The sequence below is a fragment of the Macroventuria anomochaeta genome (genome assembly GCF_010093625.1).
Source record: "Macroventuria anomochaeta strain CBS 525.71 unplaced genomic scaffold BU25scaffold_43, whole genome shotgun sequence".
NCBI lineage: Eukaryota > Fungi > Ascomycota > Dothideomycetes > Pleosporales > Didymellaceae > Macroventuria > Macroventuria anomochaeta.
Window position 1 is genome coordinate 83,406 of NW_022985404.1, and position 13,158 is coordinate 96,563.

The 13,158-nt window shown below is 52.2% G+C and overlaps 6 protein-coding genes across 6 annotated transcripts; 3 read left to right on the top strand and 3 right to left on the bottom strand.

The window, feature by feature from the left end:
* The first annotated feature begins 949 nt into the window (after window positions 1-949).
* On the top strand, window positions 950-2,472 carry BU25DRAFT_402237 (uncharacterized protein). The gene is made up of 3 exons (XM_033705038.1): window positions 950-1,507; window positions 1,557-1,954; window positions 2,006-2,472. The coding sequence occupies exons 1-3, from the start codon at window positions 1,166-1,168 to the stop codon at window positions 2,070-2,072; spliced, it is 807 nt and encodes a 268-aa protein (XP_033556784.1). The 5' UTR covers window positions 950-1,165; the 3' UTR covers window positions 2,073-2,472.
* Window positions 2,473-2,641: 169 nt separating this feature from the next.
* BU25DRAFT_415089 (uncharacterized protein) lies at window positions 2,642-3,977 on the top strand. The gene is made up of 3 exons (XM_033707461.1): window positions 2,642-2,686; window positions 2,863-2,969; window positions 3,112-3,977. The coding sequence occupies exons 1-3, from the start codon at window positions 2,648-2,650 to the stop codon at window positions 3,602-3,604; spliced, it is 639 nt and encodes a 212-aa protein (XP_033556785.1). The 5' UTR covers window positions 2,642-2,647; the 3' UTR covers window positions 3,605-3,977.
* A 1,085-nt stretch (window positions 3,978-5,062) lies between these two features.
* Window positions 5,063-6,529, bottom strand: BU25DRAFT_206531 (uncharacterized protein). Its single transcript, XM_033701151.1, has 2 exons — window positions 6,276-6,529; window positions 5,063-6,157 (listed from the first exon to the last, which is right to left on the bottom strand). Exons 1-2 carry the CDS (start codon window positions 6,454-6,456, stop codon window positions 5,385-5,387), a joined length of 954 nt encoding a protein of 317 aa, XP_033556786.1. The 5' UTR covers window positions 6,457-6,529; the 3' UTR covers window positions 5,063-5,384.
* A 1,240-nt stretch (window positions 6,530-7,769) lies between these two features.
* Window positions 7,770-9,749, top strand: BU25DRAFT_480287 (kama family protein; the record flags this gene model as incomplete). Its single annotated transcript, XM_033711051.1, has 7 exons — window positions 7,770-7,949; window positions 8,006-8,318; window positions 8,367-8,414; window positions 8,502-8,721; window positions 8,769-9,099; window positions 9,207-9,566; window positions 9,663-9,749. 7 exons carry the CDS (start codon window positions 7,770-7,772, stop codon window positions 9,747-9,749), a joined length of 1,539 nt encoding a protein of 512 aa, XP_033556787.1.
* Window positions 9,750-10,123: 374 nt separating this feature from the next.
* Window positions 10,124-11,222, bottom strand: BU25DRAFT_415094 (uncharacterized protein). The gene is made up of 2 exons (XM_033707462.1): window positions 11,098-11,222; window positions 10,124-10,821 (listed from the first exon to the last, which is right to left on the bottom strand). Exons 1-2 carry the CDS (start codon window positions 11,205-11,207, stop codon window positions 10,404-10,406), a joined length of 528 nt encoding a protein of 175 aa, XP_033556788.1. The 5' UTR covers window positions 11,208-11,222; the 3' UTR covers window positions 10,124-10,403.
* A 626-nt stretch (window positions 11,223-11,848) lies between these two features.
* On the bottom strand, window positions 11,849-12,895 carry BU25DRAFT_352002 (uncharacterized protein; the record flags this gene model as incomplete). The annotated part of the gene is made up of 1 exon (XM_033703380.1): window positions 11,849-12,895. The coding sequence occupies one exon, from the start codon at window positions 12,893-12,895 to the stop codon at window positions 11,849-11,851; it is 1,047 nt and encodes a 348-aa protein (XP_033556789.1).
* Window positions 12,896-13,158: the final 263 nt, after the last annotated feature.

The window sequence follows — 13,158 nt, forward strand, 5'->3', positions numbered from 1 at the left end:
CTGGAGGACCGCCGACGTACGAGGGAACACTGCATAGCCATGACATTGAAGCACTCGAGCATGCTCAGGCCGTCGAAGAGATGGAAAGGAGGCAGGAAGAAGAGCGCGCTGCTCGTACTGTAACACCACTTACCGCACCACAGCCGAGGGTGCAAATGCCCACTAATTTCCAGGATGAACTTGCAGCAAGGGTACGCAAGATCAACTTGGCCCAACAAGGAGACCACGATGTATCGAAAGCTAGACCTAATGAACGGAACGTCGTTAGGCCTTGTGCATCTAATGAGACGTGGAGAACTGTCTTCACAGACCATGAGGAAGAGAACAGGATACCGGATCGGCAGTTCAGGCAGGATCTGGGAACCAGGCTATCAGCAGGAGAGACTCCGCGACCGCCAACAGGTATGACCAAATCCATTGAGGTTGCTTCCGGGGAGAAGATGCTGACATCGATAGCAGCGGCAATGCCTTCTCAGGCACATCCAAGGGCAGAAACTCCAGCGCCTGATGTGTTCGTGAACTTGGCAGCAAACGTTGCTGGGTCAGGTTGGCAATCTGGGCAAGGATGGGATTTCGGTAACGTGCCAAAGGATGGTTCTGATAGATAGCATGGCGGTGTGACTCGATGATGCAGGCGACATGATGTTGTGTTTTGTTTGTTGTGAAGTTTAGATCGAAGTAGTCATGAGAGCTGCTTTTTCCATCAACTGGAGAATGTGCTGCCGACCACTGACATTCCACGCTCTTTCCATTGCCGTTGTATCCTTTGGAGACAGCAAAGAGTCGATCAAATTCACGCTGTTAGTCAACGGCGAATCGGAGTAAACGGGACGAGGAGGCGGTGGGCTGATGGATGGAGCTCCAGACAGCGTCCAAGCTTCAGCAATTTCGCGGCTCTGGCCCGCTAGAACGAACGCGTGGTATCCATTGTGTTGTGGCTGACGTTTCCATCTCCGTCTTGTGCTGCCTCAAGTCAAGTCTGTCTGGCATTTACCTTTTGATTCGATTCAATTCAATTGCTTCACTGTAGATTGTTGCCTCTTCCATCACTCCTTCCGTGCCCCGCCCCGCAAACGTCATCTGGACCCTGAGCCACAGGCAGCGACGCACACAGCAACTTTCCCTGCTCATCGCGCAACCCTCAACACCACACTCCATATCCACAATGCGTTTCTCGACAACAGCTGTTCTTGCCCTGCCGGCGCTCACTCTCGCCGAGCAGCAAATTCCCCTGCTCGACAAGGTCAAGGGCTTCTTCAACCAGGCGACCGCATCTGTGGCCTCAGTCATCCCCTCTGCGCCTTCAGTGCCCTCTGCGCCTGTCGAGGCCGCAGCAGCCAAGGCCGCCGCCGCTGTCCAGCATGACCTGACCCTCGAGAACTGGAAGGAAGTTCTGACTGTCGACCCCACCGTCAGCGCGCCTGCGACACAGGAATGGCTTATCTTCGTTACTGGCGGCAACAACACATGCTACGGTTTCTGTGGGCCTGCTGAGAAGGCGTGGAACGTATGTATTCAGGGTAAACCTCACTAGATTATGTGGCTAACGATGGTAGGCATCCGTCCCTGTCATCGCCGTCCAGCCCTCTTCGCCCAAGCTCGGCTTCATCGACTGCGAGAAGGAGAACATCCTGTGCAACTCGTGGTCTGTCGGCGCGCCCTCGCTGATCAAGTTCCGCATTCCCAAGCCGTTGGCCGACCAGTCTGCGCCCGTTCCTGAGTTCCGCTACAAGCCCCTGAACCGCACCTCGACCACCACCGAGACCTTCAAGGAGCTTGTTGTCGACAACAAGATTGACGAACTTGCGCCTTACGAGGGTCTCTTCCACCCCTTCAACGGCCTGCTCCAGCAGTACGGCCTTGCCATTCCTTACGGCTACGCTACCTGGGGATTCTCGAAGATGCCGTCTTGGTTGCCCATGATCCTTATCTCGTTCTTCAGCAGGACCTTCATGTAAGCACATCATGGAAAAAGATTTCAACAATGTTACTAACAATGGACCAGGAGTAAGCGCATGAACCCTGGAGCCCCCGCTCAGCAAGGCGGTGCCGCGCCAGCGGCCGCTCGCTAGAGTCCAGCATCTTTGCGCGAACACAGCGGTAGTATGAACTGATCGTCGTGACTAATGTACATGGACATGCCTTCTCGACTGTTAGATATCACTGTATTCTCGAGGGATGCCGGGGTCAGCACGCATCGTCGTGGTGCTCTTTGGACGAGTGGAAACCCGCTGTCGTTGGGTACCATGGTTGACAAGGATGCATTGCCATAGATTCTTGTACTATCGACAGCGGTTTCCGTTCGTTCGAAGAGTGCCATGACTGATGCGTGCTGACCCCGGCAGTCTGCAATGGCTTCGCCTCTTTAGTGGACGAAAGCGTGCTATGCAAAAGGGCGAACAAAATTTGGGGTGATTAGCATTGAGCGTAGTTAGGATAACAAGACAACATGAACGATAAGATCAATCCCTGGGCTATGGTCCTGATTCTTGGAGAACTGTGACATGCGCGTTCAATGTCTACCCAGGTGGCGCATCACTGCGTTGTGTACAACAGGCGCTAGGCAAATCTTCGGCTTGCGGAGTTGAGCGCGACCAGCGAGATTTCTCGACGCCGTGCAGGCGACTCCATATCACCACAGCACAACATGGTCAACATAATAGCGCGCGCGCGGAAGCTGCAAGAGGTATATTGATATTCCGGAACCTATAGTGTGATCCATTGAACGCCACTGACACTCATTGCAGAAGGTACGAATTGATCGGTCGCAACTACCCCCGAACGCCAACCATACTTCCGCAACCTACGATCCGCTACGGCTACGACGAGATGTGTATGGACGATTGCTGATTGTTGGAATAGCTGCTATGGATACGGTGTGGGCCGGGCGCATTGGTGCTGCCCAAGGAGGTGTCGAAGATTAGCATGGAGTTCAACACCAAGATCTACGGCGGACACAGAGGCGCGAGGTATGCATCACCCTTTCTCCATTCTCGTGGCACAAATAGCACAAAGAAGGCAAGCAAGCTACGTACGAGCGTGTCAACACACAAGTCCAGCTTCCAGCACGACAGCACCACCCAGCACCCCCAATTAATACCACCCCCCCAGGAAATTCTGGCGCGAAATGCTCCCCCGAATAAAATACCGCAACCCCTCAGTCCCCATCGAAATCAGCCGCCACACCTCCCCCGACGGCCCGGCGTTGCTGCACATCTACACAAAGACCACCCCCAACACGCCCGACGGCTCGTCCAACACCTCCGTTCCCAGCTTGCACACCCAGTCCGGCACAGCAGACACACCGCCCTCTAGTACCCCGAACGCACGAAACACGCTGGTCCCCGACGCCACAAAACCTACCTACAGCATCAACATCCGCGACCAGCAGCACAGCGAGATTCTGGACGCGCTGCTGGCGAAGCTGCCGGAGAGCGAGGTTGTGAGGCCGACGCCCGAGGAGGAACAGCAGATGGTTGACATGGCCGAGTTCAAGGAGAGGAGCGAGGCGGATCGTGTGCTTGTGCGGGAGAAGCTCATGAAGGAGCGCCGGGAGGCGGAGTTGTTGCGGTTGGCGAGGGGTGAGACGGCTGCTGCTGCTTAGACCGGGAATCTGTATGGAGAAGGAGAGGGGAAGAGGAGGGCTGTATGAGTAGCATGGTGTTGAACATGGCGTGATCACGGCTTGCGAAGAGTATGGGATAAGACGTGTATAAGTATGTGTAGCAAACGTATCCATCCAGATCCAACGCAGCCCGGGACGCAGTACGAAGGCATCCATGGTTTTGGTCATGCCCTCGCACTGATTGCGCGGTCATTGCAATCCTTGAATACTATGCTGCTTGGCTACCCTAGGGGAACGGAGGTATACACATGTGTGAGAGAGAACTGACGACCGCAGCAGAGGCATACGAAATCGAGAAGTCACAAGCTAGACCAGGAGACAGTGGACGTGAACATTGCGTTGTCTCCGTAAGAACGCCTGACACTCGAGGCTCGCGGTTGTAATACGATTGCTAGACTGGTGAAGCAATTGCTGGGATAAATTTATGTGGAGACTGCTGCTGCTTCGATCAGAAAGGCGTGTAGGTGACGTACGTATGGGCCGTGGGCTGTTGCAGGGCATGCAGGTAGTTCCAATGAAGCCGTGGAGCAGATTCCAGGACCCCAGCAAATCAAATCTCAAAACCATTGCCAGTGGACTACGGCACCGGTGCAGCAATCACCGTTCTTGCTCAACCGCACAGTTAGTAATGTACAATAATCCTGCAGTCCTGCAGTCAAGTCAGGTGCGTCTGCGGAGGCATCGTGACACAACGTACGGGTACGCGTCTAGATGGTAGTACATACACAGCAGCGACCGCGCCGTGCGCGCACCACTAGCGTCTCGCGCCTGTGTAACAATTGCTGGAACAGGAGATATGTCACTGGTCTGGGAAACAGTCGATCAGGAGTGCGCGGTTGGATGGCTGCGCGTACGGGTGGTGCAGCTAGGTAAGTATGTGGGACCGTTGGATTGTTCGAATGACGGGTGCCGTTTTCCGTTACGCGTCTTGGTGCGAGGCGAGTTGCGAGCACGTTCATGTTGGTAGGTTCGATTGAGTAAATTGCTCATTGCGCCGTAGGCGAAAATCGCGGACAGTGAAGGTGCTAAAGAAGGGGGCTGAATTGGAAGGGAAAGAAATAGATCGCTCTGGATCAAGGTGATTATACGTGAACCGAATCGGAGTGGGATTGCCATGGTATGCGAGCATGATGTTACGAAGAAACAGTTTCGAGTCGCAATTTGCAGCTGAAGGCTCTGCTGCTCAAGGAGTGGGAACCATTACGTTTGCTGATCAGTTGGCAGTGGCCGTCTTTATGTCGCTCGCCATGTATGTGTGACTGCAAAAGTTGTTGGTGCAGGGGGTGCTACGCAAACGATCGTGTGGCTTGCATGTCGCTAAAACGAATGCAATCCTGGCGGGTACAAAGATTGTGTCTGCGTTAACGGCGATAATCGGTCGTAACAGCAGGTGCTGCGACCATAGTCAGTGTTGTTGCAGTTGCCACTGCGAGTATCGGTATGTTAGCTGTTGTGTGTATTCTGCAGTGTATGCCTGGAAGCCGATCCAGTCTAGTGTAAGTAGGTGTATGGCGTCGACACTCAAGTCAGCGGCTGAAAGTGTGAAGCAATTGATTCTCACGTGCTTGCCTTAGTGAGGACTGCAGTCAGGTAGAACCAGGTGTCTGGGTTGCAGACACGACAGTAACTGCCAAAAGTCGATCGGAAAGACGCAGGAACGCCCGATTCGAGCTGCATGCATTGTGGCGTGTGATTAGTTGACAGTTGTACCATTATTCTACCATAGTACATATCTCGTGTACGAGATAATGCATGATACTCATGCAACACCAGCACCTCTCCACCAGACTGTGGCGCCCAGTACGAAAACGATGACCATGGCGTCGCTGACAACTGTTGTGTATATAACGCCGTAACGGCCAATAGTTCTGACGTAGCCGCCGTATGGCGGTGGTAGGAAGCCTGCCACTGTGCTCAGAATCCCACTTCCCTGTAACTGACCCTTTTCGATGAAGTAGCGCGATGACTGCATGATGACTTCGAAAGTGGCAAAGAGGTAGAAGAAGTGCGCGAAGTTTTGTGCAGATGTGTTTTCGACAGTCCAGTCTTCGTCGACAGTAGTCAAGGCAGTGTTACGTGACAGCTTTGATCCAGTGAAGGGTGTCTGCAGGACAATGTAGATCGCAAGACCCAGCGAGAACAGAGAGTGTACCAGGCGCCATATCCAGGCTGAAGATAGCTCTGGTGACGGGTCAGGGGCCTCGCCAGCACCACCCATGGCTGAAAACATATTGGCGAGACCTGGAGGAAGATCACCCGGACCGCCTGGCTGTCCTTGAGCGCCTGGCATTCCGCCTGCTCCAGCACCCATCATTTGCTGAAGCATAGCCATCATGGGGTCCTGAGACGAGTCGCCTTGCCCCGGAGGGAATTGCGGGAAGGCACCCGTGGCGTTGCTATCGAAGGCGAAGGGGGAGGGGACACGTGGTTGAGATGCGGGCGTGTAGTGATGCTGCGATATGTCTACCTCATCTGGGTCTGGCGTTGCTGTTCCTGACAATGCTCGAGGCGTCGGGGCTGGGGAAGGTTGGACTAAAACCGCAGTTAGCCGTGTACTTGAACTATTAGAGTTGTGCAGGTCACAAGAAGGAAATGCAGGCACGCATATACGCGCCCATACATATTGGCTAGAGTCACAGGCCGCACATACCGGGTAGATCTTTCTGTATCTCGCTTAGATCTTTGGGAGGGCCACCTTGTAGTGCCGAGATTTGTTGCAGTCGAGATGCACCGCTTTTCGCGGCGAGGCGCTCTCTACGGAGACGTGCCTTTTGCTGCGCAGGCGTCTCGGCACCACCAGGTCCTGGCGAGCCGGCAGGTGAGTCAGCCATGTTTGCGTAATATGGTGGCGCAGTTAATAGTACGGCCGTTGGGCGACAAAGAATGGTTAAGGTGGAGTTGTTTATTTGGTGGTGAGCCGTGAGCTGGAGGGGCCCTGAAGCGATGTCATCGGAAGCGACGAACCTTAGCGCGACAGGGATGCAGGGATTAGCACCAATCGGGACGCTAGCTTGGGCCCACTTTCACTGACCTTCCACCCTTTCTGTGTAACACAACACAACGCTCGAGAATCGGCCCTGTCATTCTCTTTCTCGACTCGTGTTGCATCAAATGGTCGCACATTGGCCTGGGACGATCCGCTCTACCGATAAACTGCTTCCACTAATATCAGACGAGGACTGCATTTTGACCAGGACTTACCCAAGTCAACGGCTTCACCGTATGTCCCGGCTGTCTAAACTTTCCATCCATGCACGCCTTTGCTTTCTCAAAGCTTTGTAATGGCGCGAATCCCTCTCGAACAGGTCGTTGCTATGTGCCACAACACATGGCACATTTCACCGCCTCTGCGGTGCAAGGTGGGAACACAGTCCATTGGGATTTCACTGACCATGGGCCTGGGTTTGAAGCGTCGAAACAACACCAGCGGTGTCCCTGTATTCGCAGGAACGCAAAATCGTCGACGACAGTATCTTCTGTCAAAATGCTCCTTCCGTACGATATCGATGCAGGGCCTCTGCTTTGGTCTGTCGCTGTGAGCTCGCTACGAGAGCAACGATGCACTAAATCAGTCTAATCCAATCATCCGGAGAGTCGCCAACGACGCTCCTATCGGAGAAAACCTTAAAGCTAGCTAGCTTTATCGATGGTTGGACAAGTCCATGTACCACATCGTCATTTTTCGATCCGTAGGTTTGCACACCTTACGGGTCAGTCTCGATGGGAGCCAGTGATTCTTGGACGCTTCATGCGATTATCCGGTACCCTTTTCTACAAGATGGTGTTCATCAGCCGCCAGTCAGAATCAGGTAAGGGCAGTACCAATGAAAGATCGGGGCTGGGCTTTTTGTTAAGCATCACAAGTCAAACGGAGATGCAGTGTTACGCGAATTAGCAAGCCCTTTCATATCCGCACCTGGTCTAGTAATTCGATTCGACTCCTTCACTACTGAAGCACCATAGTGGGTCTACATCTGTTGTACCACTATGCTCTCGAAACGGGTTCTCAAAGCATTCTACTCCGCTCGGCTTTGAGCTTGTAGCATATATGGTGGCTCACCCACTTCTCATCAACCCAATTTTCTCCCTGCCTTAGTTTTTCGATCTCAGTGGACATTACTTGACCACCTGAACCACCAGAATAATGTTCGTATCCACTATCAGAGTACATCGCCTGGCATTACGACCAAGACTTCAGAATCTTTCGTGCTCGCTTGCACAGTCCAGATCGCAGTCGACGTTCGCCGAGGAAGAGCCGTACTGGCAAAAGATCAAGCCATGGAAAGATGTTCCCGCCGAAGAATTCAAATCCTATCGATGGCAGGTACGTTCAATGACATTGGACAATCATTACCGGCCTGGTTGGCTGACTCAATGTAGCTCGCGAATACTGTACCGGACACACGAAAGTTGCATCGTTTCCTGTCCGATGTACTACCACCAGTGCTTGGTCCAACGAACAACCCTCTGCTCGAAAAGATCAAGACAAAAGAACATTTCATCGAGAACGCAACGGCTGCACTGAAGCTGGCACCAATGGCGATCAGACTGACTCCGCATCTGTTATCAGTCATTGATTGGAACAACCCGCTGGATGATCCAATCCGTCGACAGTTCTTACCCTTAGCAAGTGGGATTGTTCCGGATCATAAGGAGTTGAAGCTCGATTCACTGAACGAGCAGGATGACTCACGTACGTTTCCATTGTCTAGTTGAAGCCAAAGTTTCTGACCTCCGCCAGCTGTACCTGGCTTAGTCCACCGCTATCCTGGAAGAGCTCTGTTTCTAGGTGCGTTCACTTTGTGACCCTGCTATCACCCTAGTCCTTGCAATATCTTGCTTCCTATGCTCTCGAACTCAATACTGACAATCACAGCAACTTCGATTTGTCCAGTGTATTGTCGATTTTGTACCCGCTCATATGCAGTCGGGGCCAACACAGAAACTGTCTCAAAGACACCACAGAAGCCCAGCCGTAGGCGATGGGAGGTTGTCTTTCAGCATATCGAGAAAGATCCAAGCCTCCATGACATTGTCGTCTCGGGCGGCGATGCTTACTACCTCCAGCCTGACGACCTCAGGGAGATTGGCGAGCGGTTCGTCAACTCAAGCAAGTCAGCATCCAGTACCTAACTCTCAGCAGGTTACTTAGCATTCCTCACATCCAGCGCATTCGTTTCGCGTCGAAAGGTCTGGCTGTGGCCCCATGCCGTATAACTGACGAGACTGATCCGTGGACTAACACGCTCATCGAACTTTCCAACAAAGGCCGAGATATGGCCAAACAGGTGTGCCTACACACTCACATCAACCATGTCAATGAGATCACGTGGGTCACCCGTCAAGCGGCCAATCGTCTGTTCAAGCATGGTGTGATCGTGCGCAACCAGTCAGTGCTACTCAATGGTGTGAACGACACCAAGGAAGACCTCTCGAACCTCATTGAGACGCTGGCGAGCATGAACATTCAGCCGGTATGTACTAGTCTTTCCCTCCGCCACAAGGTGTCTTATTTTCATGAGTCAAAATACCCTCGTCTCTATAAGGAGCACTTCCAGCAGGTTTTGACTGGCGTTTATAGTACTACATCTACCAATGCGACATGGTACGCGGTGTTGAGGACCTTCGCACACCCCTTAGCAAAATTCTTAAGCTCGACAAAGAATTGCGTGGCACACTGTCAGGATTCATGATGCCAGCATTTGTTATTGACCTTCCTGGTGGTGGCGGCAAGCGCCTTGTGAGTACAGTCGAGAAGTACGATCCAAAAACCGGAATCGCGGAGTACAGAGCTCCAGGTCTGCCTGGCGAAAAAGGCACTCGGAAGTACACATACTATGATCCTAAGGCAATCTCCAATGTTGCTGTTCAGGAACTTCGTCAAGAGCAGGAGCAAGCGCTTGAGCGAGACATGTCTTTGCAAGACTTCGCCAGCCCCACTGTACCGCAACCGGGGCCTCCCATGCCGCTTGCTGGCAACCCATCCATTTACAAACCCAGTTTTCCGCGGACGTCTATTGCCGCCAATGCCCAGCAGACGGCAGTGAAGCCGGAGGATTTAACGCTACCCATTGGTGTCAGCAACTGGCAGCCATCCACTGGTGCTTCCGCAGCCGCGACATAGGATGGACTGCAGGTCTATGCTCCAAGAGGCAACCCTCGCCGCTGAGTTGCATATTGCCATGCTTGCGACCTTGCTAGCTTGCATACACAGACGTTTTCTTTCAAGATTATCACTTTTTTTTATCTGCTTTGGAGTTAACCGGGATACACAAAATTGGAACAGCATATCGGGAAGCCCAGATTGGATTGGACTGGAAAACTCGAAATTGCATCATCGTCGCGACATTTCACAAAAGTCATGTGTTCTTTGTTTCTGGGAGGGGCATCAGCGTCACAGCGTTTTCGATACCCACCTCGTCCCTGTTGGCTCAACCAAGCAACAACGGGCTGGTACGACGGAGCACAAATTGGTCATATTCTTGATGTGGTTTTCTCCTGTCTGATGTCTGATTTTCACCCAGTCTGGCGATCGTTTGTCCTCAGCTCATTGCAAGAGGCTTTCCCTAAAGTAACAACAATGTATAACGATCTGATCTTTCTGTATTCCGAGTTCTCGCCGGCTCTCTTGATTTTCATTCGAACAAAAATTACTCCGGTCTATGATTTTAACATGTGTCTACCTTCCCGTTACACCGCATTTGCAGCATTGATTTCCTCTAGCCTGACATCTGCCCTCCGCCCCCCAACCTCATTCTCACCAACCATCTCTTCGCCTTCACGGCCCATCTTCCTGCAAATCCTTGATCATGTGACAAATCCGGATCCCCTCTCCATTCGGACACTCCACAACATCCTCCCTCCCACTCCGCACATACCCACACCTCTCATACAACGCCACCCCACTCAACGTTGCGCCCATCTCCAGCCTCTCAAACCCGTCCGTTTCCTCATTCCCCTCGGCTGCTCTGGCTTCGCAGTACCGCATCATCATAGTCCCGAGGCCTTGGCGTGCGAATGAGGGGTGCGTGAAGATTGCGCGGATGCTGGCGCGGTCGGTAGACGGGTTGCGTTTTGCGGGCATCCGCAGATTGGACGGCGCGTTGTTGCCGCCGTAGAGCGTTTGTCGGAAGGACCAGCCGCCGCAGGCAGCGATTCTGGTGGGGGAGGTGAGAGGGTGGAGGATGTAGTATGTTCTAGGGGTTGTTAGAGGAGGGACTCTGCACTTCTTTTGCTTTCACTCCTGCTATAGTGTCCTCGCTATTGCACCATTATCTCAAGTTCGTTTTTTATCGTTATCAGCGCCTAGATTTGTTCGATCATGCTCCTCTTAACGTCTCATATCCTCTCATTGTGTTGCATGTCTTATCGAATGTAGTTGTTTCTCAGATACTTCACCATGCGCCGATACTATTACTCTGAATGACTTCGATGTATGCAAAAGGTCATAAAACGAAGCCCACAGTACTTACTGATCACGTATCAATACCGTATCGGGTCCGAAGAGGTAGCCTATCGATCCATCCAATTCGGAATCTGTGTAATACCCTTTTCCAAGTGCACGTAACGATTCTCCAATCATTTGTTGCAAAGCCGGTATGTCTTCCAGCGTTGCTGACCGAAAAGTGTAATTGTGCGTCGCTTCCTGCGCTTTGGCGTCTGCAATTGGGTCGTGGTGGGCCATCGTGTGCGAAATGAAGTTTATGACCTGGATCCTCTATCGGAGCTGAAGGCAAGGACTGGAGGTGTCTCTGATCAGTGTTTCTTGTTTTTGGCTCGCCAAGAAAGCTCAGTGTCTTCTTCAACGTTTATTTCGAGATTGACACTTGATGTTGAAGGTGCGATACCGGGTCAATCGGCCCTCTCGATCCGTAGTTTCCCGACGGAAAGAGCTTGGTCTACCGGAACACTTCCTTATCTCGACAGAGGCACATTGTGATGAATGCGGTAGAACGGTGTAGTATTGAGGTATTGAGAAAAGCTGCTATATGAAGACGGACGCTAGTGCTAGCAGGTGATGGCAATCGGTGGATTCTTCACCTGTCCCTCCGACACATTGCAAGACGCAATATTGGCGTGTTTACATCAGTTTCCCATCAGCTGTGCAGATGAGACTGATTGTCGATGTTATCTGAAGTCGTGGAACACGCTCTTTTGGCGCCATACACCGTCCGACTGCTCATCAGCTCCGTAAATTCCAAGCATAGACCTGATTGTTCATCACTACGTTGGCCACTGTCTTCTCGCTGCTCCGCCAGTGTAGAGATATTCTTTGCGTTCCGTGGCTCTCCAACACGGATCTCGTGAAGATACTTGCCTGACCAGCTTATCCAGTGCGTGACGAACATCAAGACTGGTATCCCAAGTAGCAACTTGGGTGAAATTCCATCCCTTTGTCTCCCGAAACGCGCTTAAAAGAAGTGCTGCTATGATATCCGGTCCTCTCTCTTCTTCTTGAATGGCATTGTGGACGCGTTGAATGTAAAGGCATCGACCTCTGAAGTCATGGTACCAGTATAGCCGCGCTTGGTCTTCGTAGGCGGCCCCTCGGTTCTGAGGTGCATTGAAGTGCAAGAGGTCGCCCATAAAATCAGCAAACGCGTGTTGATACCTTACTAGGTTTGCTTTTGGCAGGATGGTCAGTCTGCTTCTCTTGGGATTGATATCTGTAAACTGTATATCTGCTCTGAGCAATCCGATGTCTTGAGCGCATAACTCTTTGATGTCTGCGTCGCTCAAAGACCGTACTTTCAGGTCAGCGTAAATATCCAGGACATCCTGAAGCCATGGGTTGTTACTCAAGATGATCTCGGTGTTAGGTAGCGTAGTCCAACCCAAGTTCTCATAGAAGTGTGGTATGCCGCTATAAAGCATACTGACGACAACGTCGCCAGGGCCGTCGAGCCATTGCGCAACGTTCTGCAGCATATAGGAAGCAAGACCATGGCCACGGTATAGTAGAGCTGTAAATACTGAAGTGATGCAACTCCCTTTAGCTTCACTTACACCCTCTGTGCTGCCTAGGAGAAAGTCTCTGCGGAAAGTCTTGCAGGTCGAGATCACCTGGCTGTGATCGTCCTGACGGTAGAGGCACCATGTTCGACAGCCGCCATCGCGAGCCAGAGATTGGGTCCTCAGGTATTTCTCTTTTGCGACAACCTCGTCATCATCGAGGTATGATCCCCATGCGCTTGCTGCAAGCGTGTAACATTCGTGCTGTTGTTCAACAGTTGTCTCTCCGAAAAGCACTGTAATTTTGATGCCGTTCATCATGGTAATACTGTAAAGCCCCGCAGCCATGTTGATAAAGGCCGTTCACAACCGCCAATGCGCTGAATTCGCGGCGCTAGTTGTCGAGCGAAAGATGGCTGGAATCTTACGATCTATGCGGTGCGGATGCGGAAAGTACGGGGCCCGTTAGCTCCTCGAATGCGGAATGGCTCCGTGTAGTTTGTGGGGAATGCGGGGGCAGAGATGTGGAGAACGCCTTTCCGCAATTCCACGAAGTACAGCTCATCCCCATCAACATGATA